The following is a 25,651-nucleotide window of genomic DNA, read 5'->3' on the forward strand; positions in this document are numbered from 1 at the left end:
ATTGCAAAAGTGAACTGTCTTCTACTGATGGAACTGTATTCTCTGTGCTATCAGGTATATGATGTAATGGCGGAAAAGACGGTTTCAGCATAAGCGTCGAAGCATATTTCATTTCATGTTGTAGGTTTACTTGTAGAAGAAATCATGTAAAACCAGCTATGTGTAAAGAGATATACTGGTCCTGGTTTTTCAAAGGGTGGATAACACTATCCACTGGGTAAATCACTATTCTGTGGATAAGTATTGACAAAACACACTACGCTATCCAACGGATAGTGATTTGTCCGGTATTTTAAGTTATCCATTCTTTGAACAACCGGGGCTGGACTATTTCACGTATTTATCACAAACAACTTGTTAAGCTATAATCGCAAATTGTGCTGTAGATTCGCCCGAATATTAACGAACTTGTCCCAAAGGTGATAAGGTTTCCAAGGCTCCGGCCTAGGAATGAATGGGCTACAGGGCAGAAATACAGTGCTCCAGTGATCCGTTATATTGCCTTCGTCAAGAAGAGGAAACGCCTTGGGCTCCTTTTCTTCAAAGCAAAACCTGTAGTGCTTCAAGGCCTCAGAGGCCTCCCATTTGGGACCCTGAATTTTGACATCATCATCACCATGAGCGTCTTACACTCTGACATGTTTGTTCTCTTTATGGAACAATTTTTACACCCTATTGTAGAAAAGAGCTACAATGCCCGGGGGGGGGGGGGGTACTCCCTATAATGGCCTATACGGGGAGGCTCCGCCCGAAAGGGGTACCTTTTTCAGGCTTCAGGTATATAAAAGGGTAGGGATTTCACGAGTTTAAGTATATGAAAGGGTATGGAAATCTGTCATTTGGCTATTTAAAAGGGCCTTTAATTAAAATATTTCGAACAGACGCAATTTATGGCTGTATTATTTTAACTTATTAAGCGCTACATAAAAATGACAAGAAAACGTCCTATTTTAAGTCCAGCCATGTCTCTTAGGTATATGAAAGGGGTACCTTTTTTCAGTTAAAGGTATACGAAAGGGGTACAATTTCTGTCAAAAATGGTATATAAAAGGGTAAGGGGTTAGAACTTGGGGCGGAGCCTCCCCGTATAAAACTTTTTTGAGTACCCCCCCCCCCCCGGGCTACAATGTCATTCTTTATAAAAAAAAAAAGTTCTGTTTTGTAAGTTGTCCGTTTCATAAGAAAAAAAGAGACATATTGAGAACATGTTCATTATATTCGAGTTAGCTTTATAACAAACATTGAAGGAAACATCAAAATTTATTAGCTTGACGCTGTTATAATACGGATAGATTATTTGTTTTGAGTTGTGGATTATACATGATATACTTGCCACTATTAAACTTGTTAAAAACACATTGTACAACGTTTGTTGTCTTGTTTTCGATCTCACTCGCCCGGCGTGTTTTGAAGTAAAGAAAGAAACTTTGAAGTGTGATTAATTTATTTGTGAAAAATTTGTAACGTAAATTAGATTATTTCAGCGTGAGGTCTTGAAGTGTTTTCGACTGATCTGAAGTAAATTATATTTTGCTATATTTACATTGTGTGGAGAGGAAATTGAAGCCCTGGAAACGTATATTTAGTCGGTTTTACTTAGTGATTTTGGGTTGTTTTTAGCACTGTGTTGCAAGCAATGGATTTTCATTTTGTTTTGTACAGCAATGTTTTTTTTTAAAAAAAAAGTCTTCGAAAAATGCCGATCTAATCATTAAAAAATATAAATCTGAAAAAATTTAATCGGAATATTTCTTAAAACAACCTACAACTCTCTTTAATTAAATTTCATTTTGTTTGAAGAACAGCCGTCTCACTTTTGCTCATCAAATATTGCAATACTGAAAATAAGGAGTTATGTTTACTGTTAATTATCTATTTTATTATGTACTTGACAGAACGCGACTGAAAATTCAAATACAAATCCTAAAATAATCTGTTTCCCATCAGGTGAGGTACACGCCGGCGAGATCAGTCATATTCTTGTTGCCCAGGTACCAGCGGTAGGTCTCCGCATCGCACAAATACTTTTTGTCTTTTTGTATGTTTGCGGTTAGAGACCTGTAGCTTTATTGCAAAATAACATTTTTTAAAACGGAAAATGTGTTTATGCATGAACGGTGCTAAGTCAGGCGCAACCCTCTAATAAACGCGTACAAACCATCCGTTAAGTTGAAGTCGACATTCAACAAAGCTAAACCTTCGTTCACATAACGGCATTTAACCATCAGTGGCCCCAAGATCGAGAACTCTTGCCAGCCAGGTAAGTGAACATTTTACATTGCTCACAAAAGATTATAGATTAAGATCTTGTGACTACCCTCAAAATTAAAGACGTCAAGCTAGTGTAGTATAATTGAAATTTTACTTGCTTTTAGAAAGTCGGTATTTGTTGTCTGCATCATCAAGACATGTACTTGTTTACAGCCAACCTTACTAAAATCAACTAAATGTGGATAGGCTCGGTGAATTTACTCTTTGGATTTGATGGGAATAATGTACCAATAAAAACATTATTGGTACTGCATATACGCGCGATCTTAGAGCAGTTCGTATTATAATAATAATTCGCATGTTTCTGAAAGGCTACCATTCAAACCGTCGATAAACTGAGCTTTTTTCATTTATTTGACAACTGACTCAGTTCAAAAATTAACGCTGACCTTATGCAAAACGTTCTTATATAAAGCTGTTATACTCGTGTTTAATATAGGAAAAAATTTATATAATTTTGTTCTTTGAGTTTACTGCTCCATTTGCCATGCATCACAAAATTATTTTCCTGTTACCAGTTGCTAACGTCACAGATTTGAGTGGCTTTCTCGGCACTCAAAGGGAAACTATTTTATGCATAAATGATGTCAATCAGGCACAATCCTCTAATAAATGCGTACAAACCATCGGTAACGTTGAAGTCGACATTCAACAGGAATGTTGGTTTTTAGTGTGTAGACTTTTTAGCAATTATAATTCGATTTTTACACTTTTAGACCAAATTTTTATGTTACACAGTTTTTAATATTTTTAATTGTCCCTTTTTGTATCTTTTGATCATTTGTCGCCGTCCCAAATTTGTAAGGGAATCTTCCCTAGCTGTGTGGTTTTGACACTCTAATAAAGATTTTCCTTCTTTCATTTAACCTCGTTCCCACGATCTTTCCACAATGGAAGACCATGGAATCGAGGTTGGCTTTCTCCTTACTTTTTCCAAACACAATTAAAGCAACGCAATCACAGCCTCTTGATTAACTTTTCTTGTCAACTGTGTTATAAACTCGATGGCTAAAAGTAGGTAGCCATTTATGCCATGGTTGACTTGTTCAAAGTCGTTCGTTTTAATTTTCATGAAACCACTTCATGGCTTAATGACTCACATTTACAGTACCGGGCTAACATGATTGTACATGTATGTATTTCACCAATAAGCTCATTGCAATACCAATTAATGACTGTTCCCAAGGGAAATAGTTAGTTTTGTTTCCCTAAAATCTCAATGTTTTCCGAGGCGAAGGAAACAAAATCCTGATTAACTGGTTTCCGTAGGGATCAGTCATTAAGTGTTTTGTTATTTGGGACGACGAAGACTTTGAAAAATGGCGCTCGTCACCATCTGACGTCATAGATTTTGCGATGTTGCCCGCTCAGAAACTTTTGGCGGGAAACAGTCCACTGATGAGAACTTAAAAGCATTTTTGTGACTGACTGATATGAATAATAATAGCCTATAGAGCGGTTTTCAATTGAGTGTCGAAAGTGATTTGCTTTTATTTTGTTTTTGCATTACTACGCTTATTGATTGGCTCAAAAATATCGCGCCACTTTCTCAGCCAATTAGAAGTAAAACCAAAACCAATTGAGGGTTTACTCACACAAATTTTTGTGCGCTTAGTGACGACTACATGTAATTACTTTGAGTTTTGATTGGTTTGCTGAATTGTAAGTGTCCCTTGTGATTGGTCAGAGTAATTACTTTGGTTTTGGTTTTACGACACTCAACTGAAAACTGCTCTAATTATACAGTATTTACTGACCCTTGTTATATTATTTGTCCAGTTGACACATCTCCTAGACAACCATCTCCCTAGGTTAGTGCATCTTGTAGGCGACGCGCGCGTCAAAATGGCCGGGAAATGAACGACTTGCATCACCTGCACTGCTCACTGACGTCAGTTTGTGAGTGCGTTAAGTTAAGGGAGAAAACAAACAAAGAAAATCAAATGAAATATAAGAGTTTTTATCGTGTATAATTTAGCCATTTTTGCCAATTTCTTGTTCGAGTCCCCTCTCGCGTTAGTAATAAACGGTCACTTAGTTTTTACTTCGACTAAATTGAACGTGCACTAAAGAAAGGCTTTGAAGAAAGCGCAGAGCAATGTAGTAAGTATTTTGTATTATTAAACATTTCAATCAAAATAAGACATTTAAAACTTATCAGAAACACTTCTTTCCTGTGGTTTGAAAGCAAGGTTTTCAAATATCGTTTACCTGTATTCGTTTCGCACTTTCGTGCTTAGCTGTATTCGTTTTGTTTTCTACTATTACGGTCAGGTTACAGGCAGTGTTAATTCAAAAGTAAGAGGTTTTTCTTACCCTTTTAGTAAGAGGACTAAGAGGTTCTTCTTTGAAAATTTGGAGTCTTTTGCTGCAAACCAGTTTAAAGAAGGCCTTTGTGTTTTAAGCGAGTTTGGAGAAAACTACGCATTGGTTATTGTTGTTTTGAAGTAAGCCAGTTTTAAAGTAAGAGAACCGTATTGCGGCCAAACAATGGACAGTATCACCTCTTCGACACCGTGATCAGGTAATGTCCATAGAAATGTTTCGCATTTTACTGTATTGTGCTACTTTTTCTTTGAACGTTTCATCCAGTTTTTTTCCTCAGATTTTTGCCGGTTTCTTTTACAAGCGACCACAAGCGGTTTAGTTAGCAATCTCTAAAGAAAGAAGAGAGAGTTCAAAGCTGGGTAAATATTGAATTTCGTTTTCTAAAATCTCCTGATTGCTTTTGAATTTCTGACATTAACGCTGACTTTTAAAGAATGGGAAAGCGCATTTTTAGTTATGAATTTGCTATTGCGAAGGTAAACAACAGCTGGCTAACAAGTCGCGCAAAATTATAAAAAAAGAATAATGACAAAAGTATTGGCAAAAAATTTGAATGTGGAAATTGCCTGAGATTCTCCGAGACAAGTTGAGAAAAAAAATAAGACAAGTGGAAATTTGCGCAAAAAAAAAAACAGTTCGCGGTTTTAATATCGAATTCAATCATTGTGGGCTGCATGTCTTGTGTTGCGCAACCAGAGGGTTCTTGTCACGTAATAAAAGCAGCTCTTTTGTATCCTGTTGGTTTATAGCTTGTATAGAATGTTTATATTAACTCTCATTTGATATTCTGATACAATATTTTTTTTATTCGCTGGTCTACGACTTTAACAACTTCTTTACTTGAACAGGGTCTGACCAGTCCCAGATCAGCAGTTCTTATGGCAGAGGAGGAGGAGGAAGATGGTCAACTGATCAAAATCGCAGGCCTTGCCCTGGGTTTATTGATAATGGCTGAGAACCTACTAGTGATAGTCACGGTGCTTGTAAACAAGAAATTGCACACCACAACTTTCGTATACATCGCCAACCTTGCTGTGGCGGACTCTCTAGCTGGCGTCATGTTTATGTTTATGTATGCTGGAGGCTTAGAATTTGACGCAACACACAAAACGATATGGTTTCTAAAATACGGAGGAACTGTGGTGTCGCTGACAGCTTCCCTTTGCAGTCTGTTATCTGTTGCAGTCGACCGCTGCATGGAATTATCCACGATAGCAATTCATTCCCATCTTGGCGACCCAAAACGCAGGCACAGATGCATCGCAGCGGTAACACTCACTTGGTTGGTTGCTATAGCGATAGGATCCGCGCCGATTCTTGGCTGGAATTGTTTAAGCGACAACCTTTGCTCGGGAACTTACAATGGTTTGAGCAGAAATTATCTCCGTTTTGTCATCGCGTTTGTGATTAGCATCCTTCTTGTTATCTATGTCCTATATTTTCTCATTTACCACCATGTTCAGAAAACCGCTCGAGAAGTCGCTCAGCACATGCAAGACGTTGATCAAAACGCGCAACTAGAACGCCAAACGCGTCTTCAAAAGACGCTTATGACCGTATTAGGCGTTTTCACTATTTGTTGGCTTCCTTGGTTGGTCCTAGTCTTTGTGGATTGTGCCTGCGACACTTGCAATGTAGACGAACCGTACGATCTGATCATTCCTATGATCGCACTCATAAACTCGGGCATGAACCCGGTTATCTACGCTTTACGCAGCAAAGAAATGAGAAGCACTTATTCCTACATAATCTGCTGTTGTGGAAGGGGAGGAGTTTCACGCTGCGCATGCTGTAATAAGCAAAACCGCCGCCGCGACAGTTCCATTGAAGATCGAGGAACCACAGAAACCGGTTGGCTAAGCAATGTAATGACGAGACTGAGGCTGCGGAATGCGTCTACGTGGACGCTGTCACAGAATAAAGGAGTCGGAGGTGAAGAGCTGGGATTTGATAAGTTGGCATGGGAAGTTCAGACAAACTCACAAGAAAATGAAGTGGTTAAGCGGCAGGAAGACGCGGGAGACTTGGAGTGTGTTTCTATATAGTACAGTCGGGTGAACAAGTGCTAGTTGATGGCGACATCACTTCTCCGACAAGTGTCTGAGCCTGCGGTTTTCGTCCCGGAAATTGCTAAGCAGCATGACGTATTTGTACGCGCGATTGCTTTCGGAGTACTCGTGAGCGCTCGCGCTAGTTTTTGATTAAATGAAATAATTCGGAAATGCTGTCTACATGGCAAGACTCACAGTGTCGACCTAAGGCTTACCCCAACTGAGAGGAGAATTAAGGAGAATGGGGAGGTGGGAGGCCGTGGTGGGGAGCTTCTCATCGAAAAGAGATTTTGCGCTTCACAAATATTTGGAATAATATTTAGTTGGAAGAGATTTGACGTCTAGAAAAATTTCAGGTGCAGACAAAATATCGCAAAATCTAACGATATGGGAAGCGGGGGGTATGCCCACTAGAATATTAACAAATCTAGGAAGTGATATTTTCTGCATTCTGGAAGCATATGGGACAAAAAATGTCAAGGCTTCAAATGGCTCATTTTAAATTTCCCATACGAAAAGGGTGCGGCTTCCTGGGACCTCCCCTTAAATTCGCGTCAACGTCCTTTATAGCCTTATAATGTAAAAGACTAGCCATGCAGGCAAGCTCTCAGATTGCGGACTTTTCATGGATTCTACCGCTTGTTGATGCAAATGAATACGAATTTTATTATAGAAAAGCAGGTATCGGTTTTATTTTGTCGTAAGCATAGTAATTACGTTAGGACACGAATGCAAAGCATTCTTGGCGAGCAGTAAAGCCTGGTTTTCACTAGCGACGCAAGCACAAGCGCAAGCACAAGCGCAATCACGCAAGAAGAACATATTTTGATCCTTGTGCTTGTGCTTAAGCATTAAAATGCAATGCACTTGTACTTTGCTTGGGTCGAAGCCGTTTTCACGGTGAAATAAGAGCTGGTATCGTCGCGCTTGTGCTTGCGTCGCTAGTGAAAACCAGGCTTAAACCAAGTAGGACCTTTGCAGCCAGGCCGCCACGTGACCCACTTTTCATACATTTTTGGGCTATAACTAAAAGAATGTCAGAAATGGAAAGAGCATGTCAAAAATAGCAAAAGGGAAAAAGTTTGAGGTCCCTGACAGTAAAGAATGAGATTTTATGACGGTATAAAGATTTGTATGGAAAATGTTGCTGGAGGGCCTCCAGCAACATTTGGCCATTTGCTATTTTCGACATGCTCTTTCCATTTCTGGTATTTTTAAGTCATAGCCCATAATATAATTTTTTTAAGTAACGATTGGTCACGTGACCCCAGCTGATAAGGGCCTATTAGAGCGTAGTTTGTGCATAAATCTGGCAAATATCTTGATGATATCAATGATGTACATATCCGTATGTATGTAAGAAATGCAAAAAAACTACGTTATGCAGCTTTTTTGGTATGAGAACGCAACTATATATTATAATTCATCTTACACTGAGCGTAGGAACTATATACATGTCTTGTATGCGTTGGTCAAATTGAAACTTCAACTTCACAAAGAATCCGTTTTGACGGTGCCCAGATACACAACTCAGCCATTTTTATGGCATAAATTCTCAGTACTGAAACATTTTACAACTGGAGCAATTCGGCAATGAATGATATCGATGACTGGATATATATACCTAGTGATTGAAAGTTAAAGTTTCAAAATGATCAGTTATATATATTAATTCTTATAAATTACATTATCTTAGAATATAAACCATTTTGCTTTAATTTGAAGTTATTCTTCATTGAACTTGCAACGGAACTTTTTATCAAACTAGTGTCTTATAAAATCCTCTCTTTATAGTTCATACAACTCTTGTCGTGTTAACGTTTGTGTTTTTAGCCATCACGTGTTTATCATACACATACACGTCATCCGAGCCCGCTGATAATCGGATGCGGACTACTCGATTAGAACCATGTAACCTGGCTTGCCATATTTCACCAAACGTGCTTCGTACAAGACACGTGATCAGCTGGAAGTCTTGTTTCTTCCAATGAGAGGTGTTCTGGTAATGACGTGTACCTAGGAAGTTAATGATACTAAAGTTATTGACCAATGGTAGTTTTAAACTGTTTCTATTCTAACACGATAATGTGGAAAATTGCAAAGGACTGTTTGAAAAGAGTGCAAAACGTAGTCCCTAGTGGACCTACAGTAGGGTAGTAGGGGCTCCCCCCTATTTAAGAAACTAAGGACCAAAAATGTTTCGCCTCCCCTCCTCCACCATCCCCGTCTTAATCCGTCTGTGATCCATATAAGCATTTTACCACGCGCCAAAAATTAAATTAACGGAAAGCGTTTGCCATGTGCGCTTTTAATGTATACAAACACGAGTAAACAGCCGTTTACCCCGGAAAAACGGCTAGGTTACCAAGCGGCGCAGAGATATCGTAAACTCCTTTCTGTACCGTACAAGGAAATCAGAGGTTAAGGTTTATGTTGTAGGTCAAATTGAATTTTACGTTTAATCTGTTTTCAACCTAGGTTAATCTATTGCAACCTGAAGATAACACTCTTTTAATTACTTTAAACAAATAAAATTGGTCCATTGGGATTTCTGTTTAATGAATACAAATTATTTTATTGCGTTGTAAAAATATTATCTTCAGGTTAAACCGATTAACCTAGGTTGGAAACAAATTTAACCTGAAAACCAATATATTACGGTCTCTAATATAAATATACTGACGTCTGATCTTACAATTCTCACTCTGTACATTTTAAATGTTAAGTGTTTTTGAACATATCAAATGAACTTTATCAATACATAACGTTTACAGAATTAAAAAAAAATTAAACTGACAAACCTTTATCGCAGACCACTTGAGATAAATGCTTTACGTTTCTTGAGTTTTTCCTTCGTCGTTTGTAAGAAATTAATTTCCACACCATCAGCGTAATCACAATTAAGCTCAAGATAATCATTGTTGTCATAAGATGGACCCAGATTAAAAATGTTAAATGTCTGATCGAATCCTTGAGATCTAAAAACAGAAAGAACAAAGATCAACTTGATAAAAGAATTTTAAGCAATTCTTCTACCGTAGTATTACTCTAGCTAGTATCAACCAACCAACCAACCAATCAATCAATCAATCAATCAATCAATCAATCAATCAATCAATCAACTTGTGACCCCCTTAAAAACAGCTAAGTACAAAAACCCTTTGAAACTAAAAGTGCGCAGTTGTGAAAAACCTGTCTTTCCGTCGCAACATCGTTAAGGTGCAGAGAGTTTATCAGACCAAGAAACCCAGTTGCACCGTGTGGGTTTATTAATTGTAGACAGGGTACCAAACCAAGTAGGATATAGCTAAAAAATACAGTAGTATCAACTTTGTGATTCGCACCTTTCAATGTACAATCCTTGCCCTCCGTCTCCTCGCTAATAAACATGACTACATCATGGTTACATCTGTCTTTTGTACAGCAGCAATAATAGAGCGATGGCATTTTACGAAGATTCTTTCGTTGTCCATTGCATACAGATGAGGACGCGCAGTGTTGGTCATTCTGAGGTATACATCCCTTCATGATAACATCCAGTCCGCCGTCTTTGCTCTGACCAAACAGCGCGTAACAAGCTGGCATCGTACCAGGTGTGTGATCACACTGTTGTAATGAGGAACACGTGGAATTTTTAGTGGTGGTGGATTCGGAGGTTAGACATTTCTGATCGTATGTTTCACACACTAGTGACAGGCAGTTTGTGGCAAACGCTGAAAAAGAGGAAAAGAGAAAATGTTTCAGGTCACATTTGTTGGTTTTGAAAAAATGAGAGAACTTCTAATTCATCGTTTGAAACGTTCATAGAAAATCGCAAGAATAAAAGGTGAGAAAACCCCATCTTTGTTATCCCGCAAACGTAGACAGATTTCTGAGGGCCATCCGACAATTTCAAATAATGAGGCCCTGTTAGGGTAAATTCCGACAAGCGACACGGCGTTTAAACAGCGACATGGAAGAAGCAAAATGCCGGCGACGAATGACCAGACTTTTATTGAAATAGCGACAGCGAAGGAAAGAATTAAATAAGAGCACTATGGCGAATCTCTCGGTTTCTTAAATGTTCGACGGCGAACCTGATGTAGTCACAAATCCCCTGCGTCATCAGCATGTAGGACATGCTTTTAGGTCCCACAGATTTAACGGGCACAAAGCTATCAAGTCGAAAAGTGGATAAATACAAAGAGTCAAAAATTTTCTTTGCTTGTCCTACTCACTATAGTATTTCGCTATAAAGGGTCAGAGTACAAGGTGACAGATCCTTATTCGTTATGGCTGTGGCTGATCAATAAGTTGTAAATTCCATACAAAAAGTTGAAAGGAACAAACTCAGGCTAAACTAATGAGGGTTTGCATTAGAGCGGGAGAGCGGGAATGTTGCTGCTATAATCAGCTTCGTCCTAATAAAGCATAGCAAAGTATAAGAACATACGACAAGTAAGCCCAGATGTCAGTTTAGCCGAGCGAAATCAAACCCACCTTTGAAAAATTGACAGTGAACGCCTGAAACAGCGGACGGCAGTCCAAAAATAATCGCCCATCGAGGTCGAGAAATCGGTGGAGAAATGTTTTGCGATCGAGAATTTTTGATCAGTTGAAAACACGTCGTTTTTTAATTACGTAATCTGTCAAAGAATTAAATTATATTAATTTTAAAGGCTCTCTTAAAATGCACGAAAAACTTCTGCTCTGTGTACTTAGTTCAGAGTCACGTCGTTTTTTATTTGGTCAAAAAATTTAAAACACCTTTTCTTACTGCGATATTAAAGTGCCCCAAAAACTACTGCTTAGAGTCAAGTCGTTTTTTAATTGGTCGAAAAATTTAAAACACCGTTAAGTTTTAAGTGCCCGAGAAACTTCTGCTTTGTGTACCTAATTTAGTCACGTCATTTTTAATTGGTCGAGACATAAAAAACATTAACTACGTTTTTAAAATACCGGAGAAAGTTCTGCTCTGTGTACCTAGGTTACTCACGTCTATTGTGTTCTAAAGTTAGACACATCGTATTTTTATCTGTCAAATAATTGCTCTTTCAAAATGCACGAGAAACTCCTGCTCCGTTTACTTAGTTCATTCAATTGGTCGAGAACTCCTGCTCGTTTTTAATTGGTCCAGATATTGAAAAAATGAACTGCCTTATTAAAATACAGGGGCACCCAGCAGACCTAATATATAGATTTAGGCAAGCCTAAAAGCGGAGCTCCCCATTTATTTAATTTTCACTGGAGCTTACCATGTTTTCATTCTAGTGAATAAGCGGCCAAAGTACTAATGTTTATGGCGGTTTATAGGTTCAAGACAAATTTAAATAGCTCACGGTTAAACCGAATGTCAGCAGTACGACAGAAATAATAATCTTAAAGCGGGGCAAAATCATTACTCATGGCACGAAAAATTACTTTAGAGTACAGTAAATTATCTGCTTTCTAGCAATAGAAAATAGTTTCGCGATCTGTTATAGTTTCGCAGCAGTTTAGTAGACTCCACAATATCTATTACATTGATATAGGATATATTCAATTAACGTGCATTACAGAGTCTGTCGGATTACTCAATCGGTAAGGTGCTAGTCTGCGGATCCGGAGGTCGTGAGTTCAAATCCCATAGGGTCAAGTTTTTTTTTTCTTTTTTCCTTTTTTTTTTTTTTTTTTTTTTACCCCGTAGCAATAAAATGGTTTGTTTATTCTATCAACCCGATTTAGCTTTCGAATGCTCCTTCATGTACGATGCTGGCTTTACAGATAGACACGAATGTCATCGATCGATTATGGCTCTCAATGTCCACTTTTTTGGCGGTCGATTACTTTCTACACGTAATTTTCAGCCACATTTTGTTTCATTGCTTCTTGTTTTTCTTTTCAAACCTCATTAAATTTTAAAGGCCGCCTTTATACGGCCGCCTTTATACGGCCATCTTGCTTCACTATTTCTACCATCAAACTATGGCGGCCGATGGCGGCCATGTTGCGCGACTCCGTACGCCGTACGCGCCCGCGAACCATGCCGCTATCCATGTTGACCATGAAAACTCATTTCGATAGTGTTCCTTCTTTCATGAGTATGGTGCTCTGCTCTGCGGCCCTGCGGGCCGCTGTAGAGCTCCGCTAAAATTTCTGAAGTTTGAATTAAGTTCAGCTAGCGTATCCGAAAAGATACACTTTTCTTAGCGTTTAAAAACAAGGCTTTAATTCGCACAAAAAGGACACTTTTAACGTAAAAACAATATTCCGACACCTATAGTAATATTTTCTCGTTAGGTGCCCCTGAAAATACTAGAGAAACTTCTGCTCTGTGTACCTCGGTTACCCACGCATTTTTTTAATTGGTTGAGAAATTAAAATATCTGAGAAACTTCTGCTCTGTTACTCGCGTCCGTCTTTAGACGAAATGACGAAATAGCGACAGCGACATGCGGACCATTCTTAGTTGCGACATGACAAGCTTTGAAATTGAGACGGGAGACATGTATACAAAACCCTAACAGGGCCTCTGTAATGGTCTGAAAACCAGTCGTGAGCTTTTGCTATTTAAATAACATACTATGATATTACGTAACAGTCGAAATAATGATTTGTATGGGCAGAAACAGTTGTGTTCTAAAACCTGAAAATATCAACGAGTTTGTAATACAAAAACAGCTTACCTGGCTTAAGTCGTCTTTCAATTTGCCATGTCCCAGTGAGGTTTCTGGGTCTATCTATGATGGCTATTTAATAGAGGGTTTTCAGTTCCATCAGAAACCCATAATGGGTTTGTTCCATTTCTTTGCGCTCAAAGGATATATACAGGGCGAAGCAGTGGAACTAAAAACAACCCAAAAAGAAACATCACCGGGAACAAATTGACTGACCAACTTACGCTAAGTAAGCTATTTCAGGTTTTTAGAATACAACCGTTTATCCTCATACAAATCGCTATATTTTGACTGTTACGTAATAACATAGTACAGTAAATTGAGCCTGCGCTACCTGTATTGAAACAACCCGCAGAAAATCTGTCTTACAGAGGATAAAAGCCGGTTAACCCCAAAAGTGATAACTTCATAGTGATATTATCAGAGTAAGTACGGATCAACATGAGGCAATATTTCGGTTTTAATTTAAATCATCATTCACTTAGTAAATAAAAATTGAAATTGTGGAGTTTTTAAAATAGTACAGACACTTAAACATCTAACTTAAGATACCTGTGGTTTCGCGCAAACTATTTACATTCGTTAAGGCCCGGCTCAGACGCCGTACTTTTCATGAGCCGAGCTCAAATCGAATTTGGACCGACCAAATTGACAAAAGTACGCCTCTTGATTCAGACGCCGTACTTTTTGGCCGTTCCTAATACAGTTCCAATAATTGAGGTAAACTGCTGGCAAAATACATTATAATAATTTATGATTTAGGATCGGCACATGAAAAGTACGGCGTCTGAATCAAAGCCGTTCCAAAGGCGTTCCACAGGCGAAATTCTCGGCCAAGCCAGGCGGGAAGAACGGGTGAGCCGTTCCAAATGATAGCCGTCTAATTTGATTCAGACGCCGATCTTTTCATGTACTTAATTCAAGGAATTAGGTTCGGCTCATGAAAAGATCGGCGTCTGAACCGGGCCTAAGACACCTGTGGTTTCACGCAAACTATTTGCATTTGTTGGCTAGATCATAGCTAACTATGGGTAGATAAGTGGATGGAATTGCGATAATATATACTTACAGAAAATGCAGATCCACCACAGCGGCGCCCTGTGCCTCATTTTACTTTATTCTGTCTTAAACCGGGCTAGTTAACAAGAAAGAGTTAAGTATTAGCAATAGCGCGGTGAAGGGTCGAATGATACAAAGGCTGTTTTGTATATCAATTGTAGTAGCAAATGTTATGACTAGGATAAAAGTTTGTCTTTTCACCTGTAAGCGTGCCTGAAGCTAAGAGCCCCGCATTTCAATTTTCATAATTTTAGTTCGGGAATTTCATAAACCCGTAGCCTGTGTACAGCCGTCCCCTTACTATACACAGGATAGTAAACCCGCTGCCCATTTCAGTTTTATACTATGAAATGCTTGGTTCAATGTTTGAGCTTTGTAAATAAAGTTGATAGTTAAAATTTTAACCGGAATCAGAAAGTTATTTATTGTCTGTAGAAGCGGCAAAACAGACGTTTACCCGGCGGCTTGTCGGCGTTCTAGCCAATTTATGTCAGTCAGAATTAACGTCAGTCGAAGAAAAATTAGTTTTAATTGTTCTGTGAGGGAATGACAATGTTCTCAGGGCGGAAAGTGTTAAAAAAGAGTTTAGAATTGGTAGCTATACCAGTGACAAGAATTAAACTTTGCGGGGAATGTGAAAAGTGTGGATTGTGATGCGGGTTTATTTAGCTTTAGTTCAAAACCAGAAGATTAGAATGAGTCAGTTGTCTACTCTGGGAGTTACAAGCGGGGCCAGAAGAGGCGGCTGGAATTTAGGCTACCGCTTAGAAGAAATGAACAGCAGATCTACAAAATAGACAAGAAATATCGTTGACTATATATGTCTACATGTTAAAAGTAAGAAAAATTCTTAGGTTCAAAACGTATCGAGTAAATCTGTGATACTTACCGAGTGTTTTGTTTGAGGTTCCGGGATATTGATAAAAATATATCTATTTTGAAACTATTGTCTCGTTTTATGTGAAAACATGTCTACACATTGAAATAGAAGAAGAAACTGCTGTCAATCACTCCTGACTAAACCAATCAAACGATTAAGCGGCACTTCAAAGGATCACCACTTTAACTTTGTCGGTGTATTGAGTATTATGTATTTATGAAGAAGAAACTAAAGGGGATGATAATTTGTTCTCTGTGGATAGCAATTTGCAAATGAAAGATATAATTTATCACTGAATGGTTTTTGTGAGTTAAACCGCGGATAATGTTTTACATAACAACAACATTGCTTTGTTAAAGGTGCTAATTTTATTACTGGCTTCGCGTGTGCGACAACGTTTTTTTGCCTTGACATTGAAGTGTCGTGGCGAAACCAAGCAGCATGCAAAGGGCAATATCAGGGAAAGTTCTAGTGGAAGACAAAGCGTTGGATCAAAGGCTTTGTGCCGCTTTTCACCGAATCAGTTCCAGACATTTTTGAAAGAATTAGTGACCATTATCTTAGACATGTCGGGCAAAACAAATAGCTAGAGAACAGGTACAATAGGAAAATAATACGATTTTGCAGGTGGCTAAGAGAAAAGCAATTAAATGACTAGTAAACCAGAGCTAGCCGACAACTAATGCAAAATATTTTCTTTTAAAATAGCTCAGGAAGTGTTTAACGTCTGGAATACGAGCAGTTCAATACTGGAACAGAACAAGAAGAAAAAAGACGCACCTCAAAGTAATTTATTCCGCAACGAAAAAAGTGAAGGGACGAAAAAGAGATTGGGGAAAAAGACCGGCACCAGAAAAATAACATAATAAAATTAAAAATTGGACTATCTAAATTGATTTTAAACTGACTTCTGTTATTTATAGCTATCCCAAATGACTCCGATCCTAGCAGAAATAATAACAAATTAATTTAGTTTTTAATTTTATTTGAAATGGCAAATTTCGATTAGCGAAAGATGCCGCCGAAATTTTTCCTGTTAAGTGCATAAAGCCTCTCCAAGCGCGCGATCCGTTAAACAGCTAGCACGTGCATTTATGATTTTCCTTTTATTTTGAAACCTCCCAAAAGTTGAACAATCCACATAACAAGTTGCTATATTCACTCTTTAGACAACATTGTAGCATTGTTGGATTAGTAACAGACTTGAAAAATAAATTTTATCAACAGACGCATTTCTGTTGTGGAGTTTTGCTCCGAATTTTTGTTCTCTATCTTTGTAATTGAAGGTTGAACCGCCATCCAATGAAATGTAAACGAGACAATTATGAGCAATTCCAGAGATGACAAGATGAAAAGTCGATTAAAAGCACCGAATTTTTACAAAGGGGAGTGAATAGGTTCGCGGATCGTATAAAAAGCGTACGGATAACGGACTTTTACGATAAATAAAGGGGATTTGCGAATTTCGAAAATACGGCGAATCACGAATTCCAGACTCTGACCGAATTCCAGACTCTGCCTGTATTGAAGTTCGATCGTGGAACGTGGATTGTGGAACGTGGATCGTGGATCGTGGATGTTAAACGAAGCTTTGGATCAAGGATCTTTGTAGCCTTTGACGATATGTTGGCGTTTAAAGCTTCTTGGTAAAAAGTCATTTAAAAAAAAACATGTACAGTCCCTTGCAAGTGAAGCTGTAGTACAGAAAGTTTTCAGGAAACGTGGATCCGGATTTACACGAAAATATTATCGGATCGACGTTTTGGGCTAAAAATGAGCACGGATCGATAGATTCGCGTACCCCCATTCATTTCCTCTTTTACACATGAGCTGCTTCTTAACTTAAACAGCAAAAAACAGCACAAGTATATCAAAACATTTCGAGAAGGAAGAGGACAAAGTCTTCCTTCCCAAATAACAATAATTAATTAATCATAATTAATCACATACTACAACTTTTCAGTTGCGAATGGCTCTTGAGAAGGAATTTCTATTTTCTATTTTCTTTTTTGCGCACACGTTGCTTCCCACAGTTTGATACGATATACACAGGTCTCCATTTTAGGAAAGGACGAATTTATCAATGAAGCAAATAAACCTAAGCCCGAATTGAGCGAGCAACCATTTTGACTTACAAAAATGAGGAAGTTAATTTGAGGGTCGCTTACAGGAAGTTTAACTTTAACACAGTTATTTTAAATAACAATTTATTCAAGACTCTTAAAAAAAAAACTAAGCTTTATTTCAGTTAAAATTCCCACTACTAACCTTAATCAGGATAAAAATCTATCAGTATTCTGTATTTGAAAATCTGTTGGTTACGAAATTCTCGAAATGAAATTATGAATTAAATCACTTCCTTGTTTTCTGAAGTATCATTCCGTCGACAAAACCCCTCGCCTTTTTTCCACTCACGCTGTTCTTCGCACTTATCCCGTTTTTCCACTTCGCCCCAACTAACAGAACGCCTGGAACAGGCTACTGACGTAAAACCATTTTACACTGACACAAGCTCCATCGACTACGATGCAAAATAGTCTGCGTTAAGTTAAATGAATTAGCTAGACTTCTCAAAATAAAATAAATTTTTTTTTAATTTTTTTTTCTTTTTTTTTTTTTTTTTTTTTTTTTTTTTTTTTTTTTTGTTTTTTTTATTTAGGAACAATAATATAAAAAAAAATAAAAAAAAAAAAATAGTACAAATAATTCACGATATTTTTTTAGTTGTATCACGCGATATATTTCGTACCCGGTGACTGACCATTTAAAACAATCTAGCCGTAATCCTTTCTTGCTCATCGCAAAACAAAACTCAAAGTCTGAATTTTGTACAAAAAAAAACGTCAAATAATAATCTCTTATTTTAGATATTTTAAATGTGTTTCTGTACAGGTTTACTCGCCATTTTTTATTTTGACTTGCCTTACGGGCTTGCATGCAAAATACTACAAAAAAAGTAATTAAAATTATACAGCGATGCTACACATTGAAAGATATAAGTAAAAACAAATCTATAAGTTCAAAACTTACTTAGAACAGTTGTGTATAGAGTTGTGAGTTGGCCTCCCTCGTGGCGTGTAGGCTTCGCAAAACTGATAAAAAAGTGTATCTCAGTTAAGTTCCGTTTCGTCTTGTTTCGTTCCGTGTCTGGCGGCCGGGCGTCAATCACTCATAATGCCAATCAAACAATGTCTAGCGAGTGTCACGAAATGAAGGTACTCGACGGCTCTTTCAATTCAGGTTATTTTTTGTACTGTTGAGTCACGGCTGTTTTCAGAGAAACAAAACTCACCAAGTTTATATTTTCTGTTGAGAAGTTTTCGTGATGACTGAGAGCACTCAAATGATTGCACCAGATGATTATCTGAAAGTGCACGTGTAAGGTCAGTAGCGTCCGTCACTATTCGCGTGAGTTTAGCCGGTGTTCCCGTCTGAGAGCCAAGGTGAAATGCGACAAAACGAACACAATGTTTCCATGGTAGCTAAATTGACAAAGCCGAGCATTCGAAATATTTCGCGCCGCTTTGTATTACGAAGCAATTAGTTGAGAGGTGTAAGTGATAGCAAGTCGAAGGTACCATTTTATTTCCAACTAGCATAGTAATTTTTCTTTTGCATGACGAGGCACAAAAATGAGGCGATTTTGGGGGGCTAATTAACGTGCAATTAACTTATACACAGACAGCTGAGTCTGCCTCCTACACAAATTTTTGTTGGATTCGTCATGCACTTCTCCCACGCGTAAAAGGGAGGTCTTTTCAGTTCAGAACTCAATAACTAAACTGATCATGCCGGTCTGATATCTTTAAAGGGAGTATTGGACTGGTTATATCTCTTTCATCGCTATTAGATGACTTACAGCTCGGGAAATGTCTAATAGACCATTTACCGTAATCCTCCCCCTAGGGGGTTTATTTCAAATCACAATACAAGTTGGGGCACATATAAAAGAATACAGTCAACTCTCACTATAACGGACTACCTTCGGGACCACAATTTGGTGTCCGTAATAGAGAAAGTCCGAAGTAGCGGGAGTTATTTTCAGTAATTCTTATTCCCCGGGACTTCAATTCTTGTCGGTAATAGCGGGTGTCCCTAATAGCGAGGTCTCCGCAAGGCGAGAGTTGACTGTAAAGTGGACTTTTTAATGTTTTAGTGCTGTTCGGTAACATTTTCACAGAATAGCAACAATAACGAGAACATATGTGATGGATGAGCGTAGAGTTTCCTTGTTTTCTTTTTCATCACTTGTCATGATTTACCATGTAGTTAGGGAGTCTAGGGGTTATTTCAAAAATTTAGCTTCCAGACTGGGGGGGGGGGGGTTATTAGAGAGGGGGGGGGGCTTAGAGGATGGGCGAGGGGCGGGAGACTAATAGAGATTTTACGGTGGTTCAATTCAGGATACGACACACGTGCAAGTATATTTAAAAGCTGTTTTTTATCCGAAAACCCTTTTGCTCTTCTTCTGACGTGATTTCACGCTTTCATTTCATTTTTTTATTGATACATCCTCGTTCTAATAAATCTCTTATTAATCAAGCTCTTTTGGGTCGTATTGGGAGCTAATAGCGACGCTAAGTGGTTTTTGTAAAGACGCCACTGTAATTGGTAATGCTGTTTAAGACCTTGGAACAATATTCGCCCAGTACGGCCCTCGTAAGTGGGTGAATAACTAAGACATATACAATCAACAATGGCGGCTGCAGCGGATCAGGTGAAAAGTTTCCCTTAGTGCAGGCAGTACTGCTAAGTTTGCTCACGATTAGACTCTTAAATTTTTTTAAAGTTCTTGGTATCCCTTGTCAGTTCTCGGGAAGCGAAAACAAGCTATAAAAAGAACGACAAAGAAGAATGCAACCCTAAGTAAAGAAATTTATTCCTCGTATAGTATCCCTCTTTTGTTTGAAACTAATAAACTTAGCCAGGACTTGTCACAGTTTCGAGAACTGAAATGTCGCGAGAGAAATGTAGGTCGACAAAGTCGCTAGCGCTCAACCTTTCTAACGATGAAATTAACATATAGGAAAATTATTAAAGATGCATTTTATTAGGTTCATATGTGACACGCGTCCTGCCTACTGCTAGGATCAGCAATGTCGAAGTGTGTAGTAAATAAGATTTTTTCTTTGTGCCACGCTCATGACATATTATTATATCATTTCAATGAACATTTCATGTTTATTATTTATCACGGAGCTTAAAATTTACCATCTTCATTATTTGGGGAAAATATTATTGGAAATGACTACTAGAAGGTCAGGGCCCTGATTCTGTTATCTCTTTTGTCATTAGCATCGTATGTTTTCTTCTTAATTATTTTTTGAAAACCCACACATAAACAATATCGCGTTTTTTGAATATATTTTGGCGGCCATTGATTCCGTTTCTATTACAGAATAACACGATAACGCAGAATAACATTGACATGTTTTTAAAATGCGAGACAGTTTATTGACTCTTTATTCAGGGTTCCTTCCATACCCATCTCTCACTCTTATCTAAAACTTAGGGAAAGTTTTTAACGTCAAATTTATGGGTTCAGGGATTTTAAATGTATTCACTGATTAGCATTTCCTTATATTTCTTTCTTCTTCTCATATTTAATATTATAAGTTATGAATGTCGCCATAAACTTGAACTTTAACTCGTGTAAGACATGTCATTGTTTTTCCACTAAACATTCCACGTTTTCCGTGCCGTTTGCCTCCAAATGTATCGAGTCAAGGTGAAGGGCCAACGACAGCTGTCGACAAAACTAAAGCAACCACGCTAGCGAAAGTAATTAGACAGACAGCTAAACACGCAAATTGTTAAAATTCGCTTTCACCTCACACTGACGCAGAATAATGAGTTTTCACTTGTTCTAATTTTCATTCTATTCTCGTCCCCAGATCATGCTCTTCGTATCATTTAGTCACGTGGTCAGCGAAACAACCACAAAAAACGAGTAGCTCTGGGGACGAGAACAGCCTCGCTTCCTTCCAATTGATCTTTTTCATTCCGGCTGTAAAACACAGTAAGGAATTCTTGCATTTTATCCGACGACATGAAAATTATAAACTGTTGATCGCGCAAAAATTTTCTATTAACATGTTCTTAACATGCATGACTGAGACAAAAAACCCCACCTATTCAAATTTCAGTGGTATTGACTCTGTGCTTTGTTTCGGAAAAACAGCCTCTGTTTAAAAATATTTTTATTTTTTTGTGTTTTTTTTGTTTTTTTTTGTTTTGGAAAAAGGGGTTTTTTTTTTTTTTTTTTTTTTTTTTTTTTTTTTTTTTTTTTTTTTTTTTTTTTCCTCTTTTTTTTTTTTTTTTTTTTTTTTTTTTTTTTTTTTAACTCTTTTTTTTTTTTTTTTTAAACCCCCCCCCCCCCCCCCCCCCCCCTTAAAAATATAAAAAAAAAAAAAAAAAAAAAAAAAATTGTTATGGATAGTATTTTCTCTTGATAGTAATATAATCGTCGTAAATTGTAAAAACGCTTGTCGCATTTTGTAAAACACCCCTGTCGCAAACTGTATAGACTGTCCACATCCCCTCTATTTGTCAAAGCAAAAAAAAAGCGGGAGAATCGGCGAGCGAGGGGGAGCGCGAAGCGCGGGGGAGAGGGGGGGAGGGGGCGGAAGCAAGCGAAGCGAGCATCAAGTTCTCTCGCCGTTCTTTCCCCGCGCTTATTCGATCAAAAAAATTACGAAAAAATAGAGGGCTGTGAACAATCTACAAACTGTAATAACATAATGTCGAAATTTGTAATAATATTTAAAAGTGTCGTAAGTTGAAATAACATATTGTTGTCGTATTTTGTAATAATGTCTAAAACGGCTGGTAAACAGTAATATTGCTGTCATCATAATATTCTCTTGTGTCATTCATGTGTCAGAGTGGTTTCCAAAAGTTATTCACATTTGCTTTGGTTATGTATTACTTCACTTAAGGTGATATTACACGGGACGACTTTTAACGACGATTTAATTTTTAACGCAACATTTGCGTTAAAAATCGACGTCGTGTAACATGGCGCGCTGGACGATTTTTGACGCAACAGTTTGTTGTGGCAACATGTTGCAGGAATTTGAAAGAGATTAAAAAACCGGCAACATTGTTGCCCGAATTTTGTTGGAGTTGGTTCGTGTAACATCGTGATTGGTTTAAGAATCTCAGAACAATCATGACTCGATCGCGCACGTTTTTCCTGCGCTTAGCACCGGCTACATGTCGACTGGATCACTGGATTGTTTGCGTCCTTTGTGATCGGCTAGAGTGGCTAGAGTGATTTCTTTTGTTTTGGTTTTGCGACACTCAGTTCAAAACTGCTCTTGAAATGTTTTAATCATTGTAACCAACCAACCAACCAACCCCGATACAACAATCTCCTTCAAAACGAAGTCCCCGCCGGGTGCAATTCGTGTAACGAACAATATTCTGCAACCAGGCCAAAGTTAAAGTAAAAAAGAAAATCAAAAAGAAAAGAAAAAAGAACGTGACCTCGACAAGACGATCCCGAGTGTAACCCGATCCTCGTTTAATATTTTGGTCGTTTTTCCACAAATTCTTTATAAAAAGGTTTCGTTAATAATGAATCCTCGTTATGACGAACCATTTCTCCTATTTCCTATTTCTTTAATTGGCACTTCGTTCTATCGGGGTTCCACTGCAATGGACCACATTGATTTTTTGGGCCCATAGTGTTGGGCACGGGAATTTATTACATGTCAAATAATTCCCCAAATACTGACTTGCAAATTCTAAAAAATATTTTTAATTGCAATAACGTTACCGACCATCATAGCATTCAATGGGTTGTAGCTTTCCTTGAAAGTTTGCATATTTCCCTGTCATTTTTTCCCCTGTCAGTGGACTTGAGCAAGGGTTGACAAATGATTGGAAACTAAAATCGCGCAAACACTGGCGCTTACTAACAAAGTTATACAACACTCAGATTTAATCAGTAAATTATTTGCCTAGTATCCAAGTTTGTAATTCACCTGTTAAGTCTTTAGAAAAGAACACAAAATTTCTCAATAACTGCTTCTTCAAGTAAAAGACCTTATATTACGTTTATGTTACAAAATATGACAATCTGTCGTTATAATTCAGTCGAGACAGTCCGGTTTATTACAAATTGCGACAGCGAGGTTATATAATAACTACAATTTGCGACGTGCGCGTTATTACAAAATGCGACGAGAAATTTATACTGACAAGTTCAGTTTATGACTGATTTTACAGTTTTACTAATTCACCACATTACATCTCCCTCCTGTCAACAACCGCAGGAATTTTTTAACAAATGCTTGTAAGAAAAGATGAATTGAGGCTGGAAAATATATATTGCCCTTGCATGAAAATGATGCGAAAACGAGCTGAGCTAACCGCCTCGCGTGCCCGTTTGCTCAGCAGATTTCTCTCCTACATTTTTTCAGAATCCTCGCGAGGCCTTGGGAAAATATCTTGTTTTTTTTTTGCTGGGGGGGGGGGGGGGGAATCGCTTGTCGGGGGGGGGGGAGACTGGGGGGGAAGCTAAGATAAAATCTGCGACATAATTACGAGCAGTAAAAATTAAACAAAAAGTCGGTAGTTAAAACAATTTTAAAACCGATGATTGTAATGAAAAGTATCAAGTATAAACACGAAATAACGATTATTATAAAAAAATGCGAAAGAAATAGCAACCAGTTTGTAGTTAACCAATGATAAAAAAAAACAAAGATTACAAACCACAATCATTTGTATTTACACACAAAAAATTCGGCAAAATTACAAATTGGGTATTGCTTTCACTGAAATTCGGATAACAAAGGCTTATAAGGCAATACTCCACCTAGCCGTATCAGAGCAGGATCGATATGTCCTAGCAGAATTTCCAGCAAAATATTTTAAGAGCACTGCCGACGGACGCAAATTAACAAGTAGAAATTTACCCTACTGAGACTATCAGGACCCCATAAAATTTTTAAGTGAGGGACCAGATCCAGGAATCTCTTTTTGTTCAAAACCTAACGTTAACACTGACCTCCAGGACAAAAGAATACACTTCAGGCGGTGATCTGTGGTAAACTGCGGTGAACTTTTCCGTGCATGCTCTCTTACATGGTCGCATACCCCCCTATAGAGAATACAAGTGCGAGGAAAAACTGGCCTGATCACAGGGAAGGGTTTCACCACCTTGACACCACCTGTTATAGCAAAATCATTGTTTTCCGTAATTCCTTCCTGTGTTCCTATAACAGACTTAACATTATTTTTGGCACCTCCGCCGCAGGAATGTAAACGAGCTTTTTCTTAAAATAAGCAATGCGATTGAACAGCAAACTAACTCTCAGCGAAAAGGAATGCATACGATACCTTCGCGAATGGAGTCTACGGCCGAAGAAGGGAGAAAAAAATGCAGCTAAATTCAATCCGGCAATGAAAATCAAACCACCTAATATACATACAATTCTTTCTTTGGTGTTTCGTCAAAACTAGTATTTGTTTCACCCAGTGAAACTTTCCTGGTCGTTTATACAATTCAGTCCGCGACTCGCCGTGAATTATTTTCCAACAAGGCGTTGTTTACACCAGCAAACCTTTCACGTAACCTGTCTCAAAAGTGTGGTTGCAATGCAACTTGAATGAAATACTGCCGGCTGTAACATGCTATGAAAAATAGAGCTTCACCACTTTTTGCAATGATTGTAAAAACGGTCAGTGGAAACTGGTCATGTTGATAAATAAATATCATATGTACATCTTAATAGTTGTCTCTCTATAAATGTCTACTCTCGTTCAATCGCACAAAAACCTCTAGATCGCACGCAACATTATCAAATTTTCATTTTTTTTTACCACGAAGCTGATTTACAAGCTGCTTTACAATGCGATACATCTTTTCGTTGCAGTGTGTCTCCTATTTATGAGCTTGCCTTTGTGCCACCATGATATAAATCTTGTCACTGAACTGAAGGTTACGTCTCAGGTAATGCAAGGTTGATTGTCAACTGTTTCTCCCTTTTGTTTTTTAAACGAGCGGGTTTAGGAGTAAAAACAAGCACTAACCTGAATCTTTCTTTAGCGGGTTTTAAACTCCGTCAGCCGTTCAACGCCAGTCAAACGTTCAATGCCAGAAACAGTAAGAGAAACACCACTATTTAAGTATTTGTATTCAATACCTGGTATAATTTTCAGTCCGTGTCAATCATGTCTTTGAGTGGCTTTTCTTCAAGCCACCTTAAATGAAACCGGCGTGGCATATATGTTGCTTGTAATATATTTCCGAATTCTGTCACATATGATAGTGGATAACACGTTTGCTTTGCGCTCTCTTGAAATCAACTGAATTTTCAGTGTTATACGTCAAAAAAGTGTCACTTCAAATAAAGATATGAGGTGTGAAATTGATAATTTTTCAGTCAGGGTATTGGCTGGGGGTGGGGTGGGGTGGG

The 25,651-nt window shown here is 38.0% G+C and overlaps 2 protein-coding genes across 3 annotated transcripts; one reads left to right on the plus strand and one right to left on the minus strand.

The window, feature by feature from the left end:
• The first annotated feature begins 5,467 nt into the window (after positions 1–5,467).
• On the plus strand, positions 5,468–6,644 carry LOC144662954 (sphingosine 1-phosphate receptor 3-like). The gene has a single exon (XM_078523883.1). It carries the CDS (start codon positions 5,478–5,480, stop codon positions 6,642–6,644), a length of 1,167 nt encoding a protein of 388 aa, XP_078380009.1. The 5' UTR covers positions 5,468–5,477.
• Positions 6,645–8,405: 1,761 nt separating this feature from the next.
• On the minus strand, positions 8,406–25,336 carry LOC144662040 (uncharacterized). 2 transcript variants are annotated; one of them, XM_078522774.1, is made up of 5 exons: positions 25,266–25,336; positions 14,355–14,420; positions 9,995–10,363; positions 9,452–9,628; positions 8,406–8,666 (listed from the first exon to the last, which is right to left on the minus strand). In XM_078522774.1, the coding sequence occupies exons 2-5, from the start codon at positions 14,392–14,394 to the stop codon at positions 8,446–8,448; spliced, it is 807 nt and encodes a 268-aa protein (XP_078378900.1). In that variant the 5' UTR covers positions 14,395–14,420; positions 25,266–25,336; the 3' UTR covers positions 8,406–8,445. The 2 variants fall into 2 exon arrangements, with proteins under 2 accessions (XP_078378900.1, XP_078378899.1); XM_078522773.1 differs by lacking the exon at positions 25,266–25,336 and adding an exon at positions 18,255–18,840.
• Between the last annotated feature and the right edge of the window lie 315 nt (positions 25,337–25,651).

This window comes from Oculina patagonica, chromosome 8 (genome assembly GCF_052425735.1).
Source record: "Oculina patagonica isolate OP01 chromosome 8, crgOcupat, whole genome shotgun sequence".
NCBI lineage: Eukaryota > Metazoa > Cnidaria > Anthozoa > Scleractinia > Oculinidae > Oculina > Oculina patagonica.